This window comes from Magnusiomyces paraingens, assembly GCF_902498895.1.
Source record: "Magnusiomyces paraingens strain CBS 517.90 genome assembly, contig: contig1, whole genome shotgun sequence".
In the NCBI taxonomy this organism is placed as follows: domain Eukaryota; kingdom Fungi; phylum Ascomycota; class Dipodascomycetes; order Dipodascales; family Dipodascaceae; genus Magnusiomyces; species Magnusiomyces paraingens.
This window is the reverse complement of record NW_022474067.1, coordinates 173,238-199,049: the sequence shown is the minus strand read 5'-3', so window position 1 is coordinate 199,049 and position 25,812 is coordinate 173,238. Positions and strand designations below refer to the sequence as shown.

The 25,812-nt window shown below is 35.9% G+C and overlaps 12 protein-coding genes across 12 annotated transcripts; 7 read left to right on the top strand and 5 right to left on the bottom strand.

Moving 5' to 3' along the window:
* Window positions 1-482: 482 nt before the first annotated feature.
* SAPINGB_P000074 (uncharacterized protein) lies at window positions 483-1,499 on the top strand (the record flags this gene model as incomplete). Its single annotated transcript, XM_031994799.1, has 1 exon — window positions 483-1,499. The coding sequence occupies one exon, from the start codon at window positions 483-485 to the stop codon at window positions 1,497-1,499; it is 1,017 nt and encodes a 338-aa protein (XP_031850690.1).
* Window positions 1,500-1,971: 472 nt separating this feature from the next.
* SAPINGB_P000073 (uncharacterized protein) lies at window positions 1,972-4,593 on the top strand (the record flags this gene model as incomplete). Its single annotated transcript, XM_031994798.1, has 1 exon — window positions 1,972-4,593. The coding sequence occupies one exon, from the start codon at window positions 1,972-1,974 to the stop codon at window positions 4,591-4,593; it is 2,622 nt and encodes an 873-aa protein (XP_031850689.1).
* A 345-nt stretch (window positions 4,594-4,938) lies between these two features.
* SAPINGB_P000072 (uncharacterized protein) lies at window positions 4,939-7,554 on the bottom strand (the record flags this gene model as incomplete). The annotated part of the gene is made up of 2 exons (XM_031994797.1): window positions 4,939-7,419; window positions 7,501-7,554. 2 exons carry the CDS (start codon window positions 7,552-7,554, stop codon window positions 4,939-4,941), a joined length of 2,535 nt encoding a protein of 844 aa, XP_031850688.1.
* Window positions 7,555-7,685: 131 nt separating this feature from the next.
* On the bottom strand, window positions 7,686-8,861 carry SAPINGB_P000071 (uncharacterized protein; the record flags this gene model as incomplete). The annotated part of the gene is made up of 2 exons (XM_031994796.1): window positions 7,686-8,099; window positions 8,523-8,861. The coding sequence occupies 2 exons, from the start codon at window positions 8,859-8,861 to the stop codon at window positions 7,686-7,688; spliced, it is 753 nt and encodes a 250-aa protein (XP_031850687.1).
* Window positions 8,862-12,039: 3,178 nt separating this feature from the next.
* On the top strand, window positions 12,040-12,255 carry SAPINGB_P000070 (uncharacterized protein; the record flags this gene model as incomplete). The annotated part of the gene is made up of 1 exon (XM_031994795.1): window positions 12,040-12,255. One exon carries the CDS (start codon window positions 12,040-12,042, stop codon window positions 12,253-12,255), a length of 216 nt encoding a protein of 71 aa, XP_031850686.1.
* A 1,786-nt stretch (window positions 12,256-14,041) lies between these two features.
* SAPINGB_P000069 (uncharacterized protein) lies at window positions 14,042-14,257 on the top strand (the record flags this gene model as incomplete). Its single annotated transcript, XM_031994794.1, has 1 exon — window positions 14,042-14,257. The coding sequence occupies one exon, from the start codon at window positions 14,042-14,044 to the stop codon at window positions 14,255-14,257; it is 216 nt and encodes a 71-aa protein (XP_031850685.1).
* Window positions 14,258-16,373: 2,116 nt separating this feature from the next.
* On the top strand, window positions 16,374-16,601 carry SAPINGB_P000068 (uncharacterized protein; the record flags this gene model as incomplete). The annotated part of the gene is made up of 1 exon (XM_031994793.1): window positions 16,374-16,601. The coding sequence occupies one exon, from the start codon at window positions 16,374-16,376 to the stop codon at window positions 16,599-16,601; it is 228 nt and encodes a 75-aa protein (XP_031850684.1).
* Window positions 16,602-18,923: 2,322 nt separating this feature from the next.
* SAPINGB_P000067 (uncharacterized protein) lies at window positions 18,924-19,151 on the top strand (the record flags this gene model as incomplete). Its single annotated transcript, XM_031994792.1, has 1 exon — window positions 18,924-19,151. One exon carries the CDS (start codon window positions 18,924-18,926, stop codon window positions 19,149-19,151), a length of 228 nt encoding a protein of 75 aa, XP_031850683.1.
* A 187-nt stretch (window positions 19,152-19,338) lies between these two features.
* SAPINGB_P000066 (uncharacterized protein) lies at window positions 19,339-19,905 on the bottom strand (the record flags this gene model as incomplete). Its single annotated transcript, XM_031994791.1, has 1 exon — window positions 19,339-19,905. The coding sequence occupies one exon, from the start codon at window positions 19,903-19,905 to the stop codon at window positions 19,339-19,341; it is 567 nt and encodes a 188-aa protein (XP_031850682.1).
* A 442-nt stretch (window positions 19,906-20,347) lies between these two features.
* On the bottom strand, window positions 20,348-22,720 carry SAPINGB_P000065 (uncharacterized protein; the record flags this gene model as incomplete). Its single annotated transcript, XM_031994790.1, has 1 exon — window positions 20,348-22,720. One exon carries the CDS (start codon window positions 22,718-22,720, stop codon window positions 20,348-20,350), a length of 2,373 nt encoding a protein of 790 aa, XP_031850681.1.
* A 372-nt stretch (window positions 22,721-23,092) lies between these two features.
* Window positions 23,093-23,441, top strand: SAPINGB_P000064 (mitochondrial 37S ribosomal protein uS19m; the record flags this gene model as incomplete). The annotated part of the gene is made up of 2 exons (XM_031994789.1): window positions 23,093-23,135; window positions 23,215-23,441. The coding sequence occupies 2 exons, from the start codon at window positions 23,093-23,095 to the stop codon at window positions 23,439-23,441; spliced, it is 270 nt and encodes an 89-aa protein (XP_031850680.1).
* Window positions 23,442-23,736: 295 nt separating this feature from the next.
* On the bottom strand, window positions 23,737-25,726 carry SAPINGB_P000063 (uncharacterized protein; the record flags this gene model as incomplete). Its single annotated transcript, XM_031994788.1, has 3 exons — window positions 23,737-25,126; window positions 25,286-25,356; window positions 25,622-25,726. 3 exons carry the CDS (start codon window positions 25,724-25,726, stop codon window positions 23,737-23,739), a joined length of 1,566 nt encoding a protein of 521 aa, XP_031850679.1.
* Window positions 25,727-25,812: the final 86 nt, after the last annotated feature.

Below are 25,812 nucleotides of genomic sequence, written 5' to 3'. Positions count from 1 at the left end.
AAACTCTTTTAATAATATTATAATATTATTTGCAATGACCAAAATGGCAGTGGGCGGGGACAGAAACAAGAGGTGTAGGCTTTTTGTGTAGTGATGATGCTGCTTTTGGCTGTCGAAATGGCGGTTTTTGCTGGTAACGGTAGTTGCAACGGGTGGGTGCACTGCTGGGTTGATTTTAATTTATATATTTACTATTAGTATACAAACACCCCATTTGTATAGTGATATTACATAAACATACTAAATTAAAACACAAAGTTTATTGGAAATTTGTTACATGAAAAGTTGTAACATGTTCAAAACACGTGACTAATATCACGTGACCACATATTACAAGCCACACAAGCCACAAGCCACAAAAGTTGTAATGTAATACAAGCCACTTGATCTTTTTTTTTTTTTTTTTTACTTCCAATCTCAAGTGCTGGAGGTTCATCTTTAATACCAATTAATATCATCATTATTATCCAATATCAATAATTATGTCTTTTGCTCTTGAAAAAAAGGTTGCTGAGCTTGCTGTAAAGCGTGCTTCTGCACTTGCTAAGCTTGTGGCAGATACTCATATTGATTCTATCACTAAAACAGACAAGTCGCCAGTCACTGTGGCTGACTATGGTGCCCAAGCAATCATTATCAATGCTATCAAACATGTTTTCCCTAACGACAATGTTGTTGGCGAAGAAGATGCTGCCAACTTGCGTGCTGACCCTACCCTGAAGCAACATGTTTGGTCTTTGGTAAAGGATGCTACTGACAAGGATTCTGCTTCCGCCTCTGCAATTGGAAGCATTCAAACTGCCGAGGAAATGTGCGACTCCATCGATGCTGGCAATTACGAAGGTGGCCGCAACGGCAGAATGTGGGCGTTAGATCCAATTGATGGTACTAAGGGATTTTTGCGCCGTGGCCAATATGCTGTGTGCCTGGCACTCGTTGTCGATTCAGTCGTTCAAGTGGGTGTTATTGGTTGCCCCAACCTGCCTTTAGACTACAAGTCTTCCGGAACATCTGAGAATGGTGTTTTGTTTTCTGCTGTAAAGGGACTTGGTGCTTTTCAGCAATCTCTGTTTGGATCTGAGCCTGAAAAACCCATCAAGTTTCATGAAATCTCATCTACAAGCGAGGCTACATTCTGTGAGTCTGTAGAAGCCGGACACAGCTCTCACGATACACAAGCTAAAATCGCACAAACATTGGGAATAACAAAACCTCCCGTGCGCATGGATTCACAAGCAAAGTATGTTTCAATTGCTCGTGGCGATGGCGATATTTACCTTCGTCTGCCAGTTCATGCTGACTACCAGGAAAAAATTTGGGATCATGCTGCCGGTAATGTTATTGTTACTGAAGCTGGCGGTGTTGTTACTGATAAGGATGGCCATCCACTGGACTTTGGTGTCGGCCGCACTCTCAAGGACAATAAGGGTGTGATTGCTGCATCCAAAGCCATTCACGCCAAGGTCCTTGAAGCTGTCAAGAATGTTACCGGCGCTTAATAAACCTATGTATTTAACATATGCCTTTTTTGAAACCATCCTCATATTTAATTTAAATCTTAAGTCTTAAGCATTAAGTCACAAGATTATTAAGTCACAAGATTATTAACTCTTACTAGGTTGCTTAAGATTTGTCGATTCGTGCTTGCCGACCAAATATTTAGGATCACGTGTTGAAATATTGTAACTGTAACAATATTTATACAACTTTGTTTTTGCCTTTAAAATATGCGGGCCGATGTTCTTTGTCTTCATCTACTATCACACTGCAAATAATTTTTTTTTTTTGAAAGAGCAAGTTATCATCAGAATCAAAGATTTACAAAGATATATATATATATATATATATATATATATAAACTCCGATAACAATAATAAGCTTTGCTATATGCTTGGAAAAAACTATTTATTGACATTAGCAAAGTGTCTTAATTAGAAAAATTTCATTTTTGAAATCTCAAACAACAGTAAAATGTCAGAACCCAAAGCTCCCTCTGATTCATTTGCTTCAAATTCTTCTTCGGCCTCTCTTGGCCGTAAAGTTCATCTTCGTCGAACTCATAAGAAGTCTCATTTAGGATGTCGAACATGCAAGACTAGGCGCATCAAATGCGATGAGCGCATTCCTGTATGTACTCAGTGCAAGCGAGCAAAACTTGAATGCCCCTACCAAAGTTATACTCCAGAACAAATTCATGAACACGAAACTAAAAGAGCTCAAGCAGCAGCAGCTGCCGCTGCCGCTGCAGTTGCCACTGAATCTTCCTCAAATTCAATGGACTTGACACCAAAAAAGTACCAGGAAAATCAGTTTCAAAAGCAAAGTCAAGCAAACCAAATAAATGCCCCCAATTCTCAACACCATTCTCAGATCCAAACTCAAACTCCACATCGACTCCAACTCAATTCTAATCAACAAAATTCTTATAATCCATCTTTTTCTGTCTCTAATTCTCTCCAGTCGTCAAACTCGACAGAAGATTCTGGGAAAATTTACATGCTTGAAAACCCTCTGCCTCAGACGCACCCGTCTCATCCGGGATTCTTACCTACAGGCCCTTCAGCTGCAACTTCTAGGGGCAACACTGTAACTGCTACGGCGCAAACATCTTCGTCACATTCTTCTTTAGATCACTCTACCGCCTCATCCGCGTCGGAATACCCTCCTAATTCCGTATCCGTCACAGGCTATTCAAATGGAGCAAGTAATATAATTACTGAGCTTGCGCTACCACCAGCTTATTCTATTTTCATTAATGGCATTCCTCGTGTTGAAAGAATTAATGAAATTACAAACTTGCGCCGAAGAAACCTTTTGACTACGGTCAATCTTGTTCGTAGTGGGTTTGAAACTGACTTTATGCGTAAAGCCTATTCAAACTGGCTTTCGAATACACTTGCCCTTGCGTTTCATTTTGACTGTTTGTACCATGCCTTTATGGCATTTAGTTATGGTTTCCAGTATCTCAAAACCAAGCAAAACCACTGTCTTATTCGCAAAGAACAACATCGTATTATTGCGCTAAAAGCATTTCAATCTGAGTTTGACAATGTGTCTCCTCGTAATACAGATGCCTTACTTGGCACTTCACTTGTGCTTTACTGGGACGCAATGTACCAAGAAGACAAAATTTACAACTACGTTGGAATGTGCCGTGGCCTTGGAGCTATACTCGAAGCAATACAAACTCAAGCTTCTGTCACTCAAACTTCTATTTGCACAACAGAATCTCTTGCACAAGCAATCAAGCATATCATTTTCCCCAGATACTCTTATCACTTTTTGCCAGAGTTACGTGCTCAACTACTTTCTTTAGAACCACTCATTTCTTCTCAAGCTCGACCAGAGATTTTTGAGGAATACACTCTTTTGCTTGAGTATTTGGAACGCATATATGGCTTTGTTTCTTCATACGAATCTAGCGCCAAGAAGAACTGCATTTACGAACCTAGCACTCTTTTTTCATATATTAAGGAGTGGATTTCTAAATTCCCCTGCCTTGCATTTTCATTGGATTTACTCTCCTTTGACGATGCTTCTATCGTCCTTTATACCTATTACGACACAGTTTCACACATTCTTGACGCTCTTTTCCCTGAGGCTCGCTACCTTTTCCAATTTTCATTCATTGGACCAATTGATCTTCTTGGAATTGAGCAGGTTGTTCAACTCGCTACTCACCAAGGTGTTCTTGAAATATTGAAATACCCTCTTCGTATTGCCTCATTTTTCAAAAAACGGGACGCAAAGTTGAATGAGATTTTTCACGCTGCAGATCCTCTTCTTCTTGCCCCTTATGATCTTCCTCTTCATGAACTTCGACATCTTGACATTGTTCGCGAAACTCCAGTTCCTACATTTCTTCAGGATTTTGATGTTGTGCCGCATTTGCCAGTCTTAGCACCAGGTGCCGCTCCTTTTATCAATCCTCTTCTTTCTACAAAAGCAATAAATCAAGCACTTGCAGAACGAGGCAAACTCCGCAAAAATAACCAGTTGTTCCAGCATGAATTTCCCAAGCCTTTTTCTTCATCTTCATCCTCTTCAACTTCACTGAGTCAATTTGCTGCCTCAAACTATTCTTCAATTTCTGTGAATTTACCAGTTCCATCAAATCAATTCTCTTCTACTGCCACAAATAGCTTACATACTGGTGGAAACTCTGTGTATACGTACTCTCCACAGTCTCAACACACTACGTTTTCACCCAGTGTCTCTTCATGTACTGATGACGGTGCTGCTCACAGTGACAACTTCATAAAATCCCGAACCGCCTCCAACCTTTCTCTGCACCATTCGGGCTTGGATTCCAGTGCCGCGGGCGGCACCGATTCCATACAAGGCCTTGGAATCACTAATATCACTCTTCCACCAGTTCGTTTCCAGACTGAAACTCCACCAATTGTTTCTACAACAAAGTCTTTGTCTACAGAGCCATTGGCACCTCCCCCTTTGAAATCTGCCCCTTCTGCTCCATCAAATACCACAACATTACCACCATTGAGCTCTTTATCAATGGGTTCGTTTAAAAAGTATTTTAATGATAGAATGGGCATCATTGACTACTTTTCTTGCAACAGCGGTTATATGTAATTTGAAGCAATGTAGACTTGCCTTCATCTTTTTTTTATACACATTATTTAATGAACATTTAACGTACTTTTTAATGACAATTTATCCAAATAACTGGCGTTATTTTTTTTTCTTTTTTTGCTATAAATAGATAAAAATCCTAAGAGATTAGAAAAAGAAAATAAATTCCCACCAAATTCAAATGAAATTATAAATGATAATTATATCATTTGGTGACAAATAGATTTGTAGCCCCATAAATAAAACTAATTCTATTCGATTCTTGACCCTATTTAACCTAATGTTTGAATTCCGAGATATTAAAATAAAAAACTCGTATTTTTTATTATTATTATTACAAACATGTTAGCATCTTTCAAATACTTTATATAAGCCTGGTAAATTAGCAATCTCGACAACATCCTTGAGAAGTCCCTCTGGCGCCAGGAGTCTTTGTTTGACCGCAGGAAAAATGTAGTGCTCAAGTGAATCTGCAATTTGTCGCCTCCTTTCTGCCCGATATTCAATCACATTTTCGTCCTCATCGTCCTCCTCTTCCTCGTCGTCCTTACTCGGACTTCTTTCGTGATCATCAAGCACAGGCTCTGGCGCGTAAAATCTAGCCAACTCCTGTAATATACTACGGAAACACTCTTTTTCATCTTCAAACGTAATTTGAGTAAGTAGACGATCAAGAAACACTGGTAGCTTGATTATGGGTGGAGTGTAGCCTTTAAGTATCATTGGCAATGTTTTGATTCGTCCGCTCCAAAATTCTTCCACGGGGTCTCCATCTTCTCCCTCATTTTCTTCTGCTTCGTCATCTTTATTCTCAGAAAAGTAGTTACTGCTTCCCTTAATAAACTTAATACTAAAATACTCGCCTAACATTTCTCGCATATTCCATAATGAAGCAATGCGTTCTTCATCATACGTAGATGTTTCGCGGTCTAATAAATCACTAATCTTTATTCCAACTTCAACGTTTGAATATTCTTGTTCAACTCTCGTTTCGTTGGGATCATCATTTTCACCACCTCCACTATTTAATGTAATAGTTCCAAGATTGCTAAATTCAGCCAACGCCGACTGGTAAAATATTGCTTGCGATAAAGTTCCGTAATCCACAATGAACATTTGAACTTTATGTTGAAAAGCAGCCAACCGCCTTCGATAATCCACAACTCCAATATATGTATGATCTGAAAATACTTGTGTGAGTGAGCTGTGTACACCTTCCTCTACCTCTTTTTTAAGCTCTTTGATTGAACGTAAACGTACATCAACGCGGCTCCGATCAACATAACGCATCTTTGAACCATAATATGGACCGCTTTTGCTTTGAATCTCACTCAAAATTTCTTTAATTTGGTCGCTTTCAGCAACTGATGGTGTAGTACTCTCTGTTTCGGCTTCATTGTTTTCGTTATCTTCAAAGGAGCTTTGACTTTTTGGTATTCCAAAAGATGATTCCTCTTCTAGAATCACATCATCTTCATCGATGATAAGCTTGTTTGTTGTTCGTGATTTTGAAGGTTCACTCTGATACATAGAATCACGAAACAAAGTTGGGAGGGTTTGTTGTTGAGAATCTGTCCGCACCAGCCTGTTTTCTTGTCGCTTTTTTGGTTGTGGTTGACTAAAAACACTTAAAATTTCTCTATTTTCTTCATTTTCAACACTTTCCAACTGACTCTCACCAAAAACAGATCTTGTTCTTTTTCCTATTGCAATTTCAACCCCAGAGGTTCCACCTAGCCTATCTCGAGCAATTCCAGATGAGGCTAAAATGGTTTGCGTTTGAAATGTACGAGACGAACCTTGAGCAGCAAGAACTTCCTGAACCGAGGAGCAAATATGATCAATGATTTCATCTTCATATAAAAATCTCACCTCGCGCTTTGTTGGATGTATATTAACATCTAAATTTCTGGTATCAAATTCAAGCGAAAGGTATACAAAAGCATGCCCACCCTTAGGCAAATGCTGCGCATAAACACCTTGAAGAAGCGCCCGGCGGAGCGGATCACTTGCAACTGATCTGTGATTAATGAAAAATACAGGCGATATTGACTTTTTTGCACTGTAGTTGGCACTTGTAATTTGGCCTTTGCCACCCAAAAACCCATACTCCGGTTTAGGTGGAACGTTAACTTCTATAAGCTCATTTGCAATAGAAGATCCATATATCTGCCGAATCCGATCAACCTGAGGGGCTTTTTTCTTTGAAGATGTGGCAGCTGTCGATGCAGATACAATTAGAGAAGGATGTGAATCGCCATACTTTTTACATGAAAACGATGCTTGGGTGCAATGAATAGCGTAACGACTAATAACATCAAGAACTTTGCCATATTCTTCAGCTGAACTTTTAAATACACGCCGTCGTGATGGTACATTATAAAACAAATCTTCAACAACCATCATTGTACCATTTTTTCCGGCAATGGGTGTAGGGTTTTCGGTGGCGGGTTTGCCATCATTGTAAGTCTGTTTCCAAGCACATGGTGAATCTTTAATTTTAGTGGTAACAGTAAGATGTGCAATATGTGATATCGATGATAATGCTTCGCCACGGAAACCATATGTCGTGAGCTTAGAAAGATCTTCAAACTCCCGGAGCTTGGACGTCGTAAAACGTTGACATAAAATTGGCAAATCATCCTTGCTAATTCCCGATCCGTTGTCAACAATTTGCAGCAGCTTCAAACCACCATCCTTGACTAAAATATCAATTGCTGTAGATCCTGCATCGATGGAGTTTTCGAGCATTTCTTTAAGAGCGTTTGCTGGAGCAATGATGATCTCACCCGCAGCGATTCGGTTAACTACTAGCTCATCTAAAGGCTGATAATATTAATAAAATTCATAAAAAAACAAAAAACAAAACAAGGTAAAAGAAAAGAAAAGAAAAAATTTTCTACTTACCTTGATTCTAGCTGGCTCAGACGAAGGCTTTTCACTTGACGATATTGATGCCATTTTCTTTGAAATTTTCAAGTCAGGAATTGTCAGGTATGAGCCTGTTGAGGTTAAACACAAAACAATATATTACGTAATATAAATTTATGAGAAGAAGCAGAAAGTACATGTTACATTATGTAGATCTATTGCTAATGTAATGTCACAAGCGAGGATTGACTATTGTCTGGCAAGATGGCTAGAGTACGGGGTGGCGCGTCGGAAAATGTTTCGACAACATTAGAAAAGTCTGCCAAAGCAAAAGTATCAAAAATGTTGACTTTATCAAACTCTTTGAATGCGTACATCATCTGCTCCGAACTGCTCTTAAACCACCGTGGATTGCTTATTATACTTGATCCTATTTCTCCTGTTTCTAAGTGTCCAAATTCCAACATATTTTCTCCAAAGGCAAACACGTAAGGATATGATATAGAAAACGCATTTGGAGAGCTTTTCCAATAAAAAATTAAATCAAGACCTCGGTTGCCATGTTTGCTCAATAGTCGTCCATAATCGTCGACATAAAAGGAAAATTTATTATAGTTGATAAGAATAGGTCCAGACTGTAATTTAAATGCACATCTTGGTTTCAGTTCTTTTTGACGATATTTTTTCATTATTTTGCTGATTATACTATCATTGAAATCTAGTATCGATTTGGGTTTTTGTCCAATTGTAAGATTCAGAGAAACCAGCTCACCAAATTTGGACCCAATACAAAGAACATTTTCTTCTAGAAAGGAAATAAAAAGTGCTTGTTGATCTAGTGTTATTTTTTTTATTTCCTTAAACTCTATCTTTTTTCCAACTCTTGGTTCTATCAGTCTTAATTTGCTACTTGAAAGAATACCATGAGTCGCTAGGCATATAAGAGCTCGTTTTCCCGTGTTATTTACTTTATAGCAATCCACATCACTTTGGATCTTAACCTCTTGATCTCGACAACTTTCTAAATTGCCTGTTTCAATTGAGTTTAGAGGCCATACGTACAGAGTACTTTTTGATAAAACAAAAAGCATATTATATTCTTTGACCGCATCGACTTGAGTGATATTTTCTAAATCAATAACCTTTTTTAATGGTAGCGATATTGGCGGATCGCCTTTTTTAGGGTATCTAGAGGCAAATTCTTTGACGGGTCGATCAAGATAGTATATTCCAATATTACTGACAAAAAGTGATCGCTTGCCATTATCGTATTGGGTGGCACATCTAAACTCTTCGTATCCTGCACCCTTTTTGATAGTGATTCCGGTTGGTGTGAAAAGGTTAATGAAAAAGTTTTCACCTGACAGAACACCATTATTTCCCGGAAAAGTCTCCATTATGTTTTAATAATACGGTGATCTATACTATCGAGGACTTTGGAAGTTGTCGAACAAACGATTACTTTAACAAATAACTTAAGTATCAAAATTTACAGATACCAACAAAAAAAATAAGACAATTTCTTGGTCTGTGGAAATTTCTTGGCGTACGAGTTCACTGCTGCTTGAATGAGAATATGGTTACTCGATGGCTGACGGCTGATATTGCGCACCTTTTTTTGAAGGAGGAACCACAGAATAGTAACATTGTAGTGCTGAAATTAAGTACTTGATTTATCCGCGGTTATATGAAAATGTTAAAATTACTAATATTTGCCCACATAATTATAATTGATCTTACATTTGTTTTTACATTTGTTGGATTTGTGGAGATGATTTTCACTAAAGAAGAAAGGTTATGAAATTTATTATAAATCTGAGATTTTTAGTGTGACGAAAAAAAAGAAGAAGAAAGAAACCATATATAATTGCTTAAAAAATTCTAGTGTTTAGCTATGTAAAGTAAAATAAAGGTACCATGAATGGACTTAAATATAGAACTCTTATCGAACTTGAATGAGGAACTCTTCACAGTAAAATGGGGAGAGTTGTATCAAAATTTACAAAATTTACAAAATTTACAAGACTTTACAAGATCAACTAAGGCCAATAGAGATATTATAAACACAGCTAAAAGGATCTTACTCAGGTTCATCACTGATATTCATCGCAATCCAAACAATATTTCGTATACGGTCAAGTCAGTTCCAAAAACAAGTTGACAATATTCAAAAACAGATTAGAGTTCTCGTTAATTAGGTACCATTCTTCAAATATCATTTCAGTTGTCGCTTTAACTGTTGTGGTTTCCCACAAAGAAAGGTTGTAAATTTTGAATTTTAACTCGTTGAAAAAGCTGGCCCAAATTAAAAACAGCAAAAGCAAGGTTACATATGACGTCCGATCAAAAGATAATACTTCATAAATGGATGTATGTTTTTCGTTTTGCCTATAACCGTACTGTCAACTATATTAACACCAATGAAATGAAGTCTTGGATGAGTTTAAGAGATCTCCACGTAAACAAGAAGTCTCGAAGGTGTGATAAATGCAACAAAAAGATATACAATAAATCATTCTAAGACCAAGCCTGTATTGAAACAATAAACGACATGTCGTTTATTGTTTAGTGTACATTTTTGAAAAGTTTGAGTCTGAAGTACCAAAAGAAATAACAACGTCTGCTATGAAGGAAGCACACAAGAACTTCAAGAGTGCCTTCATTAACTTGAGGAGGGGAAATATAGAGAAGTTTAGAATTGGTTTCCATAACAAAAAGAGATAGCCCTGTCATTCTATTGAGTTTAAAGCATCTTCACTTAAATACAAAAAAAAAAAACTAGCAAAGAAATTCCTTCACTTAATTTCAATAGAGTGTCTAAAAAATAGGGAAAGTGGTAAAAAAAATAACAGGTTATTCACTAGATAGCAATGTATTTCATACGTTGCTTCAAAGAAAAAAAATCAAGTAGCTTAAGAAGAATATATATTGAAAAAATACAGTCTGCTGGAAAAGCCAAACCATGTTTTAAGCACTATATTGCTTAGCATAACTATGAAAAATCACTAAAATAGTGGCAAACGACTACTAATAAATAATGAAACATCGTACAACTAACTATATGATCACTTCGCACTATTTGTTTTTCCATTATCATTACTTCAAATGCCAATTGAAAGGCATTAGCTCTCAAGGTTGAGTGAAGAGCATATCAGTAAGATATCCACCAATTTCGGAACAGCGAATTCGAACCTGTCTCTAAAAAATTGTGTCGACTGTTGTGATTTGTGTGGAATTTCTGCTAACAGAGACGTCAACTAAGCTAGAAACATTCTAATCAAGTATTTGGCTTTCTTCATCTAAACTCAAAAGTGAATCCATTGGTCCTTTAATCAAATCATACCATTTTTATGGTACATTTTAGTGAATGGTTAAGAATGTCTAATTGGATAGGTAAAGCATAATTATAATTATGATTATGATCTATCAAATTTCACTAATATGCAAAGTTTTTATTTACTTCTAAACAAAACTTTCAAAAATATATATATTAAAGTTCTAGGTATAATCAATATATTTAAACTATATTGTTAATTAATTGGTTATAGGCTAAGGTAATACCAATTAATTTACAATCTCACTAGTACAAATCACTCTTTTTCGTTGAATCAATATATTTCTGGTATATCTTTTAAACTTGAAAATCTTTAATCATTTTTACAAGAAAAAATTATAAATAATAACCATAAAATATTAATGATTATTCCAAAAGTCATGTCATTTTTGCATTTATCCTATTTTTTAGGACTAAGCCCTACTAGTGACAATAATATCTCTTTCTCTTTATAGATATTTAAGATAGTAATGATGAATAATATGGTAATACCTTGGATCTCAAAAAAAACCAAATAATATCTTTAAAATTTTTTTTATTTTGGGCCAATTTGGTCTTGAAAAAAGGCAGCAAATCTGAATTTATACCGCACATAATGATAGTGATATGTTTGTTTGCGCAACTAACTTATCCTAGACCCTGGTCAAATATGTTTTTGAAAGAAAAAAGGAGTTATTTGGTTCATTTCACATTAAAGAATATATCAGTTCTGTTAGTAATGGTTGTTTTCTTAGACTTGATTATTTTTGTGGGGGTGGCGGGTGCTTTGAAAAAAATGAATTGTTCTGTCCCGATTAGGAAATTTGTATGGTTGCTCCTAACTTACCCAATATCAACCCCGGTCATGAAACATTGGAAAAAAACTAAATTATAAAAGTTAATTATCAATATGTAATTATTTTAAAAGATTGCAAAAAAGAACTTAAAAGCTTTTTTTTATGAAAATTTAAGAAAATACTATGCGTCTGCTAGACAAGTGGTCATAAAATTTTGGCCCAACACTAAGTTAATACCAACATTTTTTATTATAAAGGTTATAACCTTTATAAATGTATGTTATAATTATAACATAGATTTAAAAAAAAAAAAAGTAATTTGAAAGTATATATATTCAAGATGATTTTGATATTTTTAAATTTTTTTTTCTTCTTTCTTTTCTTCATCAAAACTCTCTTTCATTATTCCCAACTACAAACTACTCTAGACTCCAGTCTTAGTTACAACTTTTTACACTTATCAAAATGGCTCTCTCTAATTCCACCTCTGTTTCTGCTTCTGCTTCTGCTTCCAAGCCCGAAGTAACTTCATTCACTTCTTCCAATGCTATCGAGAAGGTTGACTCTCCTGTTGAGTCTGACATCATTCTGGCTCCTTTGTGCACTATCTCCCAGAAGAAGGACTTGGATGCTCCTGTCGAATCCGACATTATCCTTGCTCCCTTGTGCACCATTGCTTAAATCAATTATTACTGCTGGCAGTTATAACTTCTTTTTTTCTCTTATATAAAAACCACAAAATAAATTTTTTTCTTTTTTTTCTTTTGAAATGTCTTATGTTCCAATCTGTTTTTGTGTGCCTTCCAATATGTTAATGAATACAAATTTGTAGCCATAGGTTTAAGCTTTAATTCAGTTTTAATATATATATCAAATCCAATTTCATGTTTCATTGGGACACTTTGAAAAAATTTAAGGATTTTGAATGACTAAACAAATGAAATATAATGAGAATTAATTTGATATTTGCAAATATATACTAGGAACCTTTTCAATGCGTGGAGGCCTTTTATGTGAAAATTATTTCTACTAAGGTCATTAATGGTGGATAGTACTAGGCAGTTTTGCTCTGAGTGAGCTAGAAAAAGCAGCAAATCAGTCTTGTGTAATAATGAAAATTGATGGAAGATAAATGGGAAAGAAGAAGAAATAGGTTAAAAGATGTGTTAAGGCTGAACTTTCAGTTTCTTTTGTTAAAATTGCTTATTCAATAATGCGAAAGAAATAAAGTATAACGTTAAAGTAAATGAAAGTCTCTAAAACTTTTTTTTGGAAGATGACTCACTTGAGGATAGAAACATACAGTTTGAGGCACCAATCTTTTTTACAAAATTAAATGAAAAAAAGTAGGAGACATCAACCAGTCCCTGAGCCATAACATCTGAAGAATAAAATAGAGATATCAAAAGCAGAAATAAAAAGGGCGATTACGATATATTTGAAAATATAGTCAATAAAAATGAAGTTCGGTGTATTTAAAAAGAGCATATTATGTGGAGTAATAAAAAAGGTAAATATACTAGAATTACTTTTTCTATATTTGAGAATATCTTTTTGTTTATTTAAAAAAACCTTCAAAAATTAAAATGTGATATCTAATTTTTAATGATACTTTTTCTGCAAAAAGTTTTTATTGGAAATTTTGGAAAAAACAGACAAAATTTTTAAAAGATTATATGGGATAATAAATTTTAAGCTAAATTTTTCAATAGTTTTAATTTTTGAAAAAAAGCTATTAGAATAGGATGTGATTGAAAAAAAAATACTTTCCGATTCATGGCTAAATTCTTGTTTCTAAATATCAGGGATCGATGACCCAATTAATTTAAAAAAAAAAAAAATATTAAATTAATACTTTAAATATAAAGATTTGAATTGTGAGAATGTAATTTTTTTCTATTTTGGGAATGGGTTGAAGTTGAAGCTGAAGCTGGAATTCTATTGAATGTTTTGAACAGTAAAAAGAAGTGATAAAAAGTGCTGTGCCGCAATATCCTAATTAGGACATTATAATTTAGAAATTTAATTGAGGGTCCATGTTCAAATTTGTTACAGTTTGGCACTATCCCCCAATTAGGACTGAACAATCAAAAAATCAAAAATAGACAATGCGCAATTCTTGGTAAAGCTTTATATTTGCAATAATTAAAGCTATGAATACATAAATGCACAAAAAACAAAATGATAAACTTGAAATACTTCTAAAAATCTGTTTTGAAAGGAATTATATGAAACAATTAATTTTTTTTCTGAAGAGGAGAAAGATGCCAACATATAAAAATAGTACCTATGAATACATTTTTACGTTAACCAAAATTAAAATATAAAAGATCAATGAATTTCGCCGGTTTTGGTTTTTTTCTTTCTTTCCTTCTTTCTTTCTTTTCTTCATCAAAACTCTCTTTCATTTCCAACTACAAACTACTCTAGACTCCAGTCTTAGTTACAACTTTTTACACTTATCAAAATGGCTCTCTCTACTTCCACCTCTGTTTCTGCTTCTGCTTCTGCTTCCAAGCCCGAAGTAACTTCATTCACTTCTTCCAATGCTATCGAGAAGATTGACTCTCCTGTTGAGTCTGACATCATTCTGGCTCCTTTGTGCACTATCTCCCAGAAGAAGGACTTGGATGCTCCTGTCGAATCCGACATTATCCTTGCTCCCTTGTGCACCATAGCCTAAATATATAGTTTTGTTAAGTGAACATACAAGTGAACTGCCGGCAGTTAACTGTTTAAAATTAAAAAAAAAAAACATTACTATATAAATAAATATACTTTTTTAATTATTTTAGGTTACAAATAAATTTTTCAAATTATTTAAACTTATTTTATAAACAGTAGTACAGTTCAAATAATAAATTATTGGGTATTGAAATATTAATTTTAGAGATTACCATTTTACAAATTTGAATGATGTTTACATATATATGTAACGTATATATATATATATATATATATATATATATATATATATATATGTGTTTTTAAAATCGACTTGGTGAGTTATTTATTAAACATATGTTTAAAATTTCTTTTTAGCCCAGACTTTATTGTTTTAAAATTTATATATTGAATATCCCATATTATATTTGAGTTTTCAAAAAAAAAAACCATTATTTTCACTCACATCTTATTTGAGGATAGTTCAATTTATAAAATATGTCATTTAATGTTAAGGCAAAATACAATAATATTTTCTTTATTTTAATAATTGAATAATCCATGAAACTTTTGTATACTTCAAACAAAAGATTAACGTTACAAGAATAGCTTTATTTATGTAATTAGTATACATTTTAAAGATGACTATCATTGATTTTTTGTTTAAAGACAGCTCGAATTATTATGTAGCTACGCCACAGCTGAATCATAATTGCTAAAATAGTTTACTGTATAATTACCAAGTTGATAGTGAATGTATTTTTGGAATACTACATTGAAATAATTTATCATCCTTTTTTAAAACAAACAAACTCTCTCTCTCACCACCAGCCATTTTCATTAAAATGAATTTGATTGAAAAGTTCATATGAGTTTAGATCCATTTTTCAGTCTCCCCGCACTTTAATTGGGGGAATTAATATTTTGATCCAATTCTTTTTAGTGATAAGCTAGCTTATGTTTTGAAGAAAAACTGTGTCTTTTTAAAACATCTAAGTTCATAACTGTGATTATTAGCAAAGCGCATAAAGGTTGAACTAAGCTATTCACATGCTTTAAGCATATTTAAATTTAAATTATACACTTTATTTATGGAAACTAATCGTAAGACAAAATTAGTTAAAGATTTGTTTTAAAAAAAATTTAGATACAATTTTTGTTCAAGAAACAAATATAGAGAGCTGACCATTAAAGAAACAGTTGGTGCAAGAACATAGATCCTTAAATCATTTGTGACGACGCATAATGATTATGTAGCCAATAAAAAAAAAAGAAATATGAAAAAATATGATTGCTCCTCGAAAAAAAAAATTCTGTCAATTTTTTTTGTGATATTAATTACTATTATTATTGCTGGAGTTAATGGAAACTTTAACCCTTATATTTAAGGCATGCCTTACGTTGTTTCAAGTTTTCGCAAATCTTAAAAAAAAGGGTAGGGTGGATAGAATTAGGGCTAAATGTAATATTTCAAAAAGCCATTTGATATGTATTTGTTCCTTTTTAGGTAGAAACAATATGAAATCATTTTAACCAAGAGGCCTCCTAGATATAAAAAAAAAAGTTTGCGATGCTAATTTCTTAAAATTTGAGTGCAGGGTTTAAGATAATATTTGTATGAGCTATGGAAGATAGATAAATGTCCTGGTTGTTACGAACGCCGAGTGTTGCCGAGGGGGCTGCCAAATTTCCTAATTGGGGTTGATGAATGGACTTTCTGAATTGTGGAATTTTTGCATGGGGGTAAGGCTGAGATTTTGTTAGACACATCACACCCTTCCTACGGACAAAAACTATGATGCAAATAAAAATAAAAAAAAAAAATAAAAACAAAATCTAAAATTAATTATATTTTGTTTATCTTTTCAGCCAACATCTATTTCGGGAAATAAGTTATGGACTACCATATGTTTTGAAAAGTATTCTCAATATGAAGCAATATTGGTATCAAAATCATTTATAATATTTTTTAAGAAAAAATTAATATAAAAAGAAGGCAACTTCTTCAGATAATTCTCTTTTTTTTTTCTTCTTCTTCTTCTTCTTTTCTCATCATCAATACTCTCATTCACAACTCGTTTCTAAAGACACAAATCTCTTTAAACAAATATCTTTTCAAAAAAATCTTATTAAAAATGGCTCCTTCTACTTCCTCTGCTTCCAAGAACACCATCTCTCCTTTGGCTCACGGTCTTGTTGATGCTCCCTGCTGCTCCTCCTCTTCCAATGCCATCGAAAAGGTCGATGCTCCTGTTGAGTCTGATATCATTCTGGCTCCCTTGTGCACTATCTCCCAGAAGAAGGACTTGGATGCTCCTGTCGAATCCGACATTATCCTTGCTCCCCTTTGCACCATCGCCTAAAAAGCTTCTTTACAAATAGTGTCGCTGGCGGCACAATACTAAAGTCTCATACTTATGTAACATTTATAAAAAAAATGACAATTTTAATTAATTATAATTAAATAATTTTAAAAAGACCCTTTTAATAAAGTGATTAAGACCCACTCATCTCGTTTTATTCATTGGTGACATTTTATGTTTTCTCCATATACAGTTAAATTTAGACTTATTTTCGGGCTGTTGGAGATGCAATGTTAAAGACAAAATTAAAAGTTTATTATGAAAATGAAAAGATATATAGTATGGACAAGAAGTATAGCACAGATACTGATGTTATACAATTCTATAACCCTTGAATAAAAACAAACAAACAGTTAAATTTTTAATGAGTTGAGTTAGATACCATGACTATCATTTTCATTACTCAGTTCGAGCTACACTGCAATGTTTTATGACTTTTTCCGTATAGAAAATGGAATCCTTTAAAGATTGAAGTAATTCAAATTTTTTTTATGAAATCGTTAATGTAATACCGCAAAATTGCAGACCAAAAGACCTCCTAAAGCACATGTGCACGTGTTTTTAAAGGTGAAGGACATATGCTTGCTATCTCTAGGAATTGATATCTTTTTGAAACAAAAAATGAAATCATCGTAAGTTTTCTAAAGATATAATTTTTTTAAAAGATTTATTTTAAGAGGTTTGCAAAAACGTGTTGGGCCTATTTTTTTTTTTTTATAAAGGTTTTCGATTTTTTTTTTAAAAAAATAATGCTGTTATCTTAGATAGACTAAGTCTAAATATTATTTACTATAGATATATATCTAGTGGAAATGTTTTTGGTATACTACATTGAAATAATTTATCACCTTTCTTAAAACAAAGAAATTCTCTTTCTCACCATCAGTCATTTTTATTAAAATGAATTTGATTGAAAAGTTCATATGAGTTTAGATCCATTTTTCAGTCTCCCCGCATTTTAATTGGGGGAATTAATATTTTGATCCAATTCTTTTTAGTGATAAGCTAGCTTATGTTTTAAAAGAAAAACTGTGACTGAAGCTTGCACAACCTGTTCATGTCTTTTTAAACTATCTAAGTTCATAACTGTGATTATTAGCAAAGCGCATAAAGGTCTAGCCAAGCTGTTCACATGTTTTAAGCATATTTAAATTTGAATTATACACTTTATTTATGGAAACTAATCGTAAGATAAAATTAGTTAAAGATCTGTTTTAAAAAAAATTTAGATACAATTTTTGTTCAAGAAACAAATCTAGAAGTCTGGTCATTAAAGAAACAGTTGGTGCAAGAACATAGATCCTTAAATCATTTGTGACGACGCATAATGATTATGTAGCCAATAAAAAAAAAGAGACATGAAAAAATACGATTGCTCTTCGAAAAAAAAAAAAAAAATCTGTCGATTTCAATTAATAGGTACTTTAGCTTGGACTTATATTAATTAATATAAGTCCAAGCTAAAGTGCATATTAATTGTTGTTAGTATTGCTGGAAATAATGGAAACTTTAGCCCTCATAATCCAATAATTCAATTGACCAAGGATTATGCCTTAGGTTGTTTCATGTTTTCGCAAATCTAAAAAGACGAGGGTTGAATATGCAGAATTAGGGCTAAATATAATATTTTAAAAGAAATTTGATATAAATTTGTTCCTATTTAGGTAGAAACAATATGAAATCCTTTTATTCAAAAGGCGTCCTCGATAAAAAAAAAAAGGTTTTAACTATGCAATGCAAAGTTCTTAAAAGTTGAGTGAAGGGTATAAGATAAAAAGTATAAAAATATATATGAGCAAGGGAAGTTAGATAGATGGCTTGGTTGTGACGAGCGCCGAGTGTTGCCGAGTGCTACCGAGGAGGCCACCAAATTTCCTAATTGGGGTTGATGAATGGACTTTCTGAATTGTGGAATTTTTACATGAGGGTAAGGCTGAGATATTGTTAGACACATCACACCCTTCCCGCAGACAAAAACTAGGATGCAAATAAAAAAAATATCTAAAATTAATTGGACTTTCTAACTTTATCCTTTTTTTTTATCTTTTCAGCCAACATCTATTTCGGGAAATAAGTTATGGACTACCATATGTTTTGAAAGATATTTTCCAATATGAAGCAATATTGGTATCAAAATCATTTATAATATCATTTTTTAAGAAAAAATTAATATAAAAAGAAGGCAACTTCTTCAGATAATTCTCTTTTTTTTTTTCTTCTTCTTCTTCTTCTTTTCTCATCATCAATACTCTCATTCACAACTCGTTTCTAAAGACACAAATCTCTTTAAACAAATATCTTTTCAAAAAAATCTTATTAAAAATGGCTCCTTCTACTTCCTCTGCTTCCAAGAACACCATCTCTCCTTTGGCTCACGGTCTTGTTGATGCTCCCTGCTGCTCCTCCTCTTCCAATGCCATCGAAAAGGTCGATGCTCCTGTTGAGTCTGATATCATTCTGGCTCCCTTGTGCACTATCTCTCAGAAGAAGGACTTGGATGCTCCTGTCGAATCCGACATTATCCTTGCTCCCTTGTGCACCATTGCCTAAATATAAAGTGCTCTTATAGGGTTGATATAAAAACTGCTGGCAGTTTTATCATCTGTTTTGCTTAACTCTTTCTGGACTCTTGTTTTTTTATATCTGCTTCTTAGTATTATATAACAGAATATATTCTCAATAAAACTTTTTTTCTTTAGAAATTTTTATTTTTTTTTTAAAAATTTTATTTTGGTATTTAATAATTTTTCCAATTCGTAAGCTCTACCAAAATAGACGCCAGTTCTTCAAGGTACTTTTTGTCAATCTCATCAAACGAGTTGAGTTCTGTGCTATCAATGTCTATGACACCAATGACTTTTCCATTGGTGGCAACAATTGGTACTACAATCTCGCTATTGGTATCGCCATCACATGCAATGTGGCCAGGGAACTCATGGACATTAGGCACAAGCTGGGTCTTTGCCGTTGCAGCTGCCGCACCACACACGCCTCGTCCAAACTTGATCAGTTGGCAAGCAACCTTTCCTTGAAAAGGGCCTAAAATGAGTTGCTGATTTTCAACTTCAGATTCCTTAAGAGTAGGATCTCGGAGATAAAAGCCAGACCAGTTAACGGAAGGCGTAATTTGTTGAAAAAGGTGCCAAAGTAAAGAAGCAGCGTTTGACAGGTTAGAAATGGCAGGAAGTGGAACATCATTCTCAACAAATAAAGCTTTTGCTGAAAGAATAAGAGTTTCATATGCGTCCTCTTTCGAGGAACTCGAAGAAAATGAAGAGTAGTCGGCGTGATGTTCTTCAGACATTTTGGTTTGAAAGTAATGAAAAAAAAAAAAAAAAAAAAAAAAAAAAACTTGAAAAGTTTTGTGAGAATTGCGCAATCAAAAAGAAAAAATAATATAAACCAAAATTGAATAGCGCCGTGTGGATTAGGAAGGGTAATCACAATAAACATTGCAAAGATTCTCAAACGGCAAGATGGATGGCCGTGTAAATAATCACTTGAAACCATAATCTTTATAAATATATAGTTATATCATTTTGTTCTTTGAAAAATTTGAAGAAACATTTTGTATGTAGACACTACATCTTTTAGTTCATTAAACGCTAGAAAATATGGATTGAAAATCTTCATTCATGGTCTTTTTATCGGGCTTTTACTTAATAAGAACCTTTGTTTTTTTTTTTTTTCTTTTTTAAGTCTATCAATTCTATTTGCTATTCCAATATTTTGATCTAATTCTTTGTCTAATTTCCATGAACTTCCTTCTCCAGACGCTGCAGTGCCCGGCTGTATCCTTCTTCAGTACGCTCGTAGTCGCGGGTTCCCTCCTGGGGTACCAACTCCTCCAGCTCGTATTTCTCTACAACAGATGACGTTTCCTTTTCCTTTTCCTTTTTGTCCTCTTCACCCTCTGTGTTCATGGCCACATCGCCATCTGTATCAGTGCTCGATCCTGGCACCGTTTCCTTGCCCTCACGGAAAATATGATCCGAGATGCCACGCCAGAAACGGCCGTGGTCACGGCGGTCAGCTGCAAATGACCACGCAGTACCTGTTTGACCTGCACGCGCAGTACGACCCACACGGTGCACGTAGTCACGGGGGCCGCGAGGAATATCATAGTTGATGACATTGCGAACAGCAGAAATATCAATACCACGGGCCACAAGATCGGTACAAACAAGTACATTAATGGGGCCCTCTTCGGAGGAAGTTTGTGTAGAGGTACCTGTTGCTGCAAAAGCACGCAAAACACGGCGACGGACGGCTGCTGGTTGCTCACTGCTACAACGCTGGTACACTAGACCCAGATGGAAAACTTCTTCATCAAGAAGTGTAAGCAGGCGGGCCAAACGAGCAGCCGATTCGTTACTGTTAACAAAGACAAGAACATGTGTTTTCATAGAACTGTCTTCAATGCCCTTGGAATGGCCTTGGTGGAGAGAAATGAGCTGCATAAGACGCAGAGGTTTGACAGAAATAGATTTGATAGGGACAAGTCTTTCTGTTAGGGTTCGTGGAACAGTGAACTCCTTACCGTCGGTTGATGCTGGGGTGCCAGTAATGGAGCTCTTGGTAGCAGACGATTCATCTGAGCCGGTTTCGCCGCCAATGATGTACACTTGTGGATCTCTAATTCTTAGCATGGCAAGTTTTCCAGGATCGCGTGTCAATGTAGCAGAAAAGATTAATTTTTGAGCAGGCCGCGACCACTTTCTAACCCTGAGGTTTTTCAAAAGAGAAGTGTTATCAGAGGTATCTTCTTGAGTAGTTTCTGAAGCTTCATCAATGGTACGTGTCACAACAGTAGCCCATTCGTTGAAACTGTCGCTTAAAAGACGATCAGCTTCATCAACTACAAGGTATTGCAGGTGTTTCAGGGATATTGTTCCCAGGCGCAAGTGGTCGACAAGACGACCTGGGGTGGAAACAATGATATCTGGAACGGTTTTCAGTAGACGCTCCTGTTCACTGCGAAGTGTATGGTCACCATGAAGAGATGTAATGTGGAGTTTTGTAGATGCTGATGCTGCAAGTGTTCGAAATACGTGGACGACTTGTGTAATGAGCGGACGTGTAGGAAGTAACACGACAGCGCGCAGCTGCGGGACCACTCGTGTCGACAATGCTTGAACAATAGGGATTGTGTATGCAAGAGTTTTACCTGAGCCGGTGGCAGCGTTTACCAGGATATCAGGTCGTGGGTCTGGTGAAATATCAGCCGTGGCAGCCAGTAATGGTGGCAGAAGAGTTGCTTGGACGGCAAAAGCGTCTTGGTATCCAAGGCCTGTTTTGATACTCTTTTTTAAGTTTTCTGATAGACCTTCAATGTGATCAAATGGGATAACAACGGTTGAAGAAACATGAATGGGGTGTGCGAGCCATGGTGGTAAAGACCCACCGACACCACCGTCAGCTCCTGGACGTGACAGTTTCTTACGAAGTTGTGCAAGATCTGGTGTACCGGACTCATCCATGATTCCATCAGCATCGCCTTCATCTTCATTTTCAAACTGATTTATCTCAGGAACTGGGAGTGGGACAAGACCCTGGGGGATAGCTGCTGCTTCACGTCGTTGCATTACTGCCCTAACTTCTTTGTCGGCTTCTGCCTCTTCGACGGCATCCATGGGCAATGCCTTGACTGCCTTGACGTTGCCAAACTCGTCCTTTTCTTGATCAATATTGTAAGCTGATAAAGCAATGTTTCTTGCGGCACTCTGGAATCGCTTGTAAAACTCGGCAAAACGCGTGTCGATCTTGGGTTTTTCCTGAGAAGCTTCTTCTTCTTCTTCTTCTTCTTCTTCTTCTTCTTCTTGATCTGCTTTCTTGGTGGGTTGGACAGCTTGTGCTTCTATTGATGGTTTGGGTTCAGACTTTTTAGTTTCTTTAGCTTCATCATCAGAATCATCATTAGAATCGTCTGAGTCTTCGGAATCATCGGAATCATCACTAGGTTCGTCGTCGCTAGAATCATTGTCATCGCTGATGTCGTCGTCACTGGAATCTTCGTCGTTTGAATAATCTGGAAGCTGGATATCCTCCATTGTAATTTTTTTCGGCTCCTCCTCAGTCTCCACGACTCTTTTCCGTTTCTTAGAATCTGTCACGGACATTTTTTTTATTTAAAAAATGGGTATTTCTAAATGCTGTTTTAACAGTATTTTTAATAATTTTGGTTTCTTTTTTTCAATAAGAATTAATGAAGTTGATGTGAAATAAAAAAAAAAAAAAAAAAAATTTTACGCAGGTGCGGCGTTACACATTGTGATAATTCTGTTCCAAACCTTTTTTTTTTTTTTTTTTTCACAACCACCAAAATTCCAGCCTAAAATCTCCATAAAATTTTCCGCATCTTTGCAAAACTCCTGCTAGACAATCACCACCCATTTTGTTGGTTCAAACTTGGCCCTGTGCTAAACCCTACTGTTCAGTCCTCCTTTTCTCATCGCACTTTTCACTCCAAATAGTTCTACATATAAACAAAAATGAGACCCGCCACTGTTTTGTTCCGACGATCTGCTTGGAAAGGTAAGCCTTACTGGTTGTAAAAAAAAAAAATCCCAACATTTCTTATTTGCTGACATGTAGTGTGTGTTTTTTTTATTAGTCCCTCACATTGTTCCTTTGCCTATCCGTGAAGCCATGGAAAAGAACACTCCTATTCGCACAAATGCCAGATCCGGTACTATTCTGCCTCATTACGTTGGCCTGAAGTTCCAGGTTCACAACGGCATGGAGTATGTTGCTTTCGAGGTCACAGATGATATGGTTGGCAGTAAGCTTGGTGACTTTGCACCTACCCGCAAGCGCTTTTCTTTCAAGGAAGGCAAATAAACGCACATTAATTCCATCACTTTTTAAACGAAATTTCCAGCAATGAACCCTTGATATTCCTTCATCTTCTTTTTATCCCTTGTTATTTTTTTTTCTCTTTCCTGTTTAATGAAATACCGCTATGGAACTGTGTGCGCACAGTTTTGCTTTTAGGCCAAAGACCCCGCGCCTTCTCTAATGACGCCTTGTTTACAAACAAAAATTATATATATATACCCTCCGCTGTACATAGAAATACAATATTTATTGTCCCTCCTGTAACTTATTACTGTTTTATTCTATTAATTCTGGTGATTTATTGTCTGCGATTATCTAAAGCATTTTTCAGCCGACTCTCGCGCATGGCAGCTGTGCGATCAAGATCCATGGGCCACTGGTTCCACCCGCCTAATCGAATCACCATGCATGTTGCATTATCGTCGCCGCCTACAGTTTCTGCATACTTAACAACCTCTTCGGCGGCCAGCTGAGGTGTACCACGTAGCGAACCTGCTCTATTGACTGTACTCATAACAATATCAGCCATTTCTTGATCCGACACAAAACCAGATACACCGTCAGATACTAGTACCAGAAAACATTCATCGCCTCCGTGGCCGCCAATGGTGCGAGATAGTGGTACGCGACCCGAGGGGTTACCGATCTCATGCTCGATAATGTCAGGTTCAGCGGTAACACCAAGGGCTTTACCCTTGAGGTCGCCAAACGCGCGAGTATTTGCGTAGGCGCCAAACCGCGACTCACCAAAGGAATCTGTCATAAAACTTGAAGCATAACGTTGGAGACGCATTGCCTCGACAGGAGATGATGGATGATGGTTGGAGGTTAATGGCTGTGCCTCACCAAACCGGTCACAAATGATGCATCGAGTGTCGCCTACATGTGCAACAACAAGCTGTACTGTCTGGCCCGGTTCCCAAAACGCGCCTGGCGTCAAGACTTGGTGTCGGCCTACTGGGGCAGAGTACTCATCATCTGTGTAGAGAAATACAGATGTACACGTTGATCCTGCGGTAGTGTTTGTGTGGACGTAGTCGAGATCTGCCTGTAGAAAAGCAATGGGGATACGGATCTGTAGGTCATCAATTGGGCGCATTTTGGATGTATATTTATCAAACCCGTTTTTCCATCGCTTCCAGTACCCACCAATTTCCTTGCGATACTCTTCAGTCAGTCTCGGTGCTGCTGTTAGATCACAACTCTCGACATATTCTGCTAGTTTGTCATGTAAAAACTGCGAACATTCGGCACCGCCATGACCGTCGTAAACCGCAAAGTTGAAGACAGGACGTGTCATCCACTGAGGTGATTTGTTGTTTTCCCCACTTTTTGAGCCGTCACTTGACAAGTCAATTTCATCCTCATCGTCCTCAAGCAGTGAGTTGAGGTTAAGTTTGCGCGAAGACATGGGCCGAAGAGAAGACCCAGATGGCAGCTCCAGGACACTTGCAGAGTACCTGTCCTCGTTGTATGGTCGGGTGACGCGTGACGTGTAGTGGCCAATGTATCCTGGAGACTTGAGCAGTGGAATACGAGCCTTGACGATTCTTGAGCCTTGTTTGATCTCCCAGCTGTAATAAGATGAAACGGTTCTGCGTTGTTGTTGCTGGCGTCCGGAGAAACTGCTGCTAATGCTGCGCGTGGGCGCACTGGCAGCCCGTCTGACAGCGCTAAGTTGTAGATTTCTATAGCAGCATTCTGTTTAAAGAGTTAAGTTAGCTAGATTGTAAATATATATATATATAAATATAAAAGAAAAGAAACAAAAGTCATTTGTTTTGTTTGTTTAAAAAAAAAAAAAAAAAAAAAAGAGAGGCCTGTGGCTCAAGATAAAACACACATACTGACCTTGACAGTAAGCTGATGATAGTATTAAAGGCCGCCGTGCCGCTCTGTTCAGCATAACGGGTTTGATCTAAATAGAAGTATGAGGTATTTGTGAAAAGGATCAGGTTTATAGCTAAATAAGCCTTTGCACAAAAAATATATATATATAAAAAAAGAAAAGGGGATGAATGGATGGTTTGAATGAGATATTTGAATGGAGGGGTTCTAAGAGGGGTTTTTTTTTTTAATAATAATAATAAGAAAGATAATAAAAAAAAAACCCCTCCACCACCAATATATTTGGGAGTGGCCTAATGTGTATGTGGCCCTCCGTATATTAATAATTTACATACAATAGCAGCACAAAACGCCAAAGCAGCCGCTAAAAGTTGCTGCCAGTTTAGGAAATTCGCGGCTTTTTCAGTGTGTTCTTCAAATGAGTCGTCCTGAATCATCATATATAACCATCATAATGATGATAATCATCAACCTTCCCACATAGTTCTCGAGTATATTTTGGTGATTTAAAAAAAAAAAAAAAAAA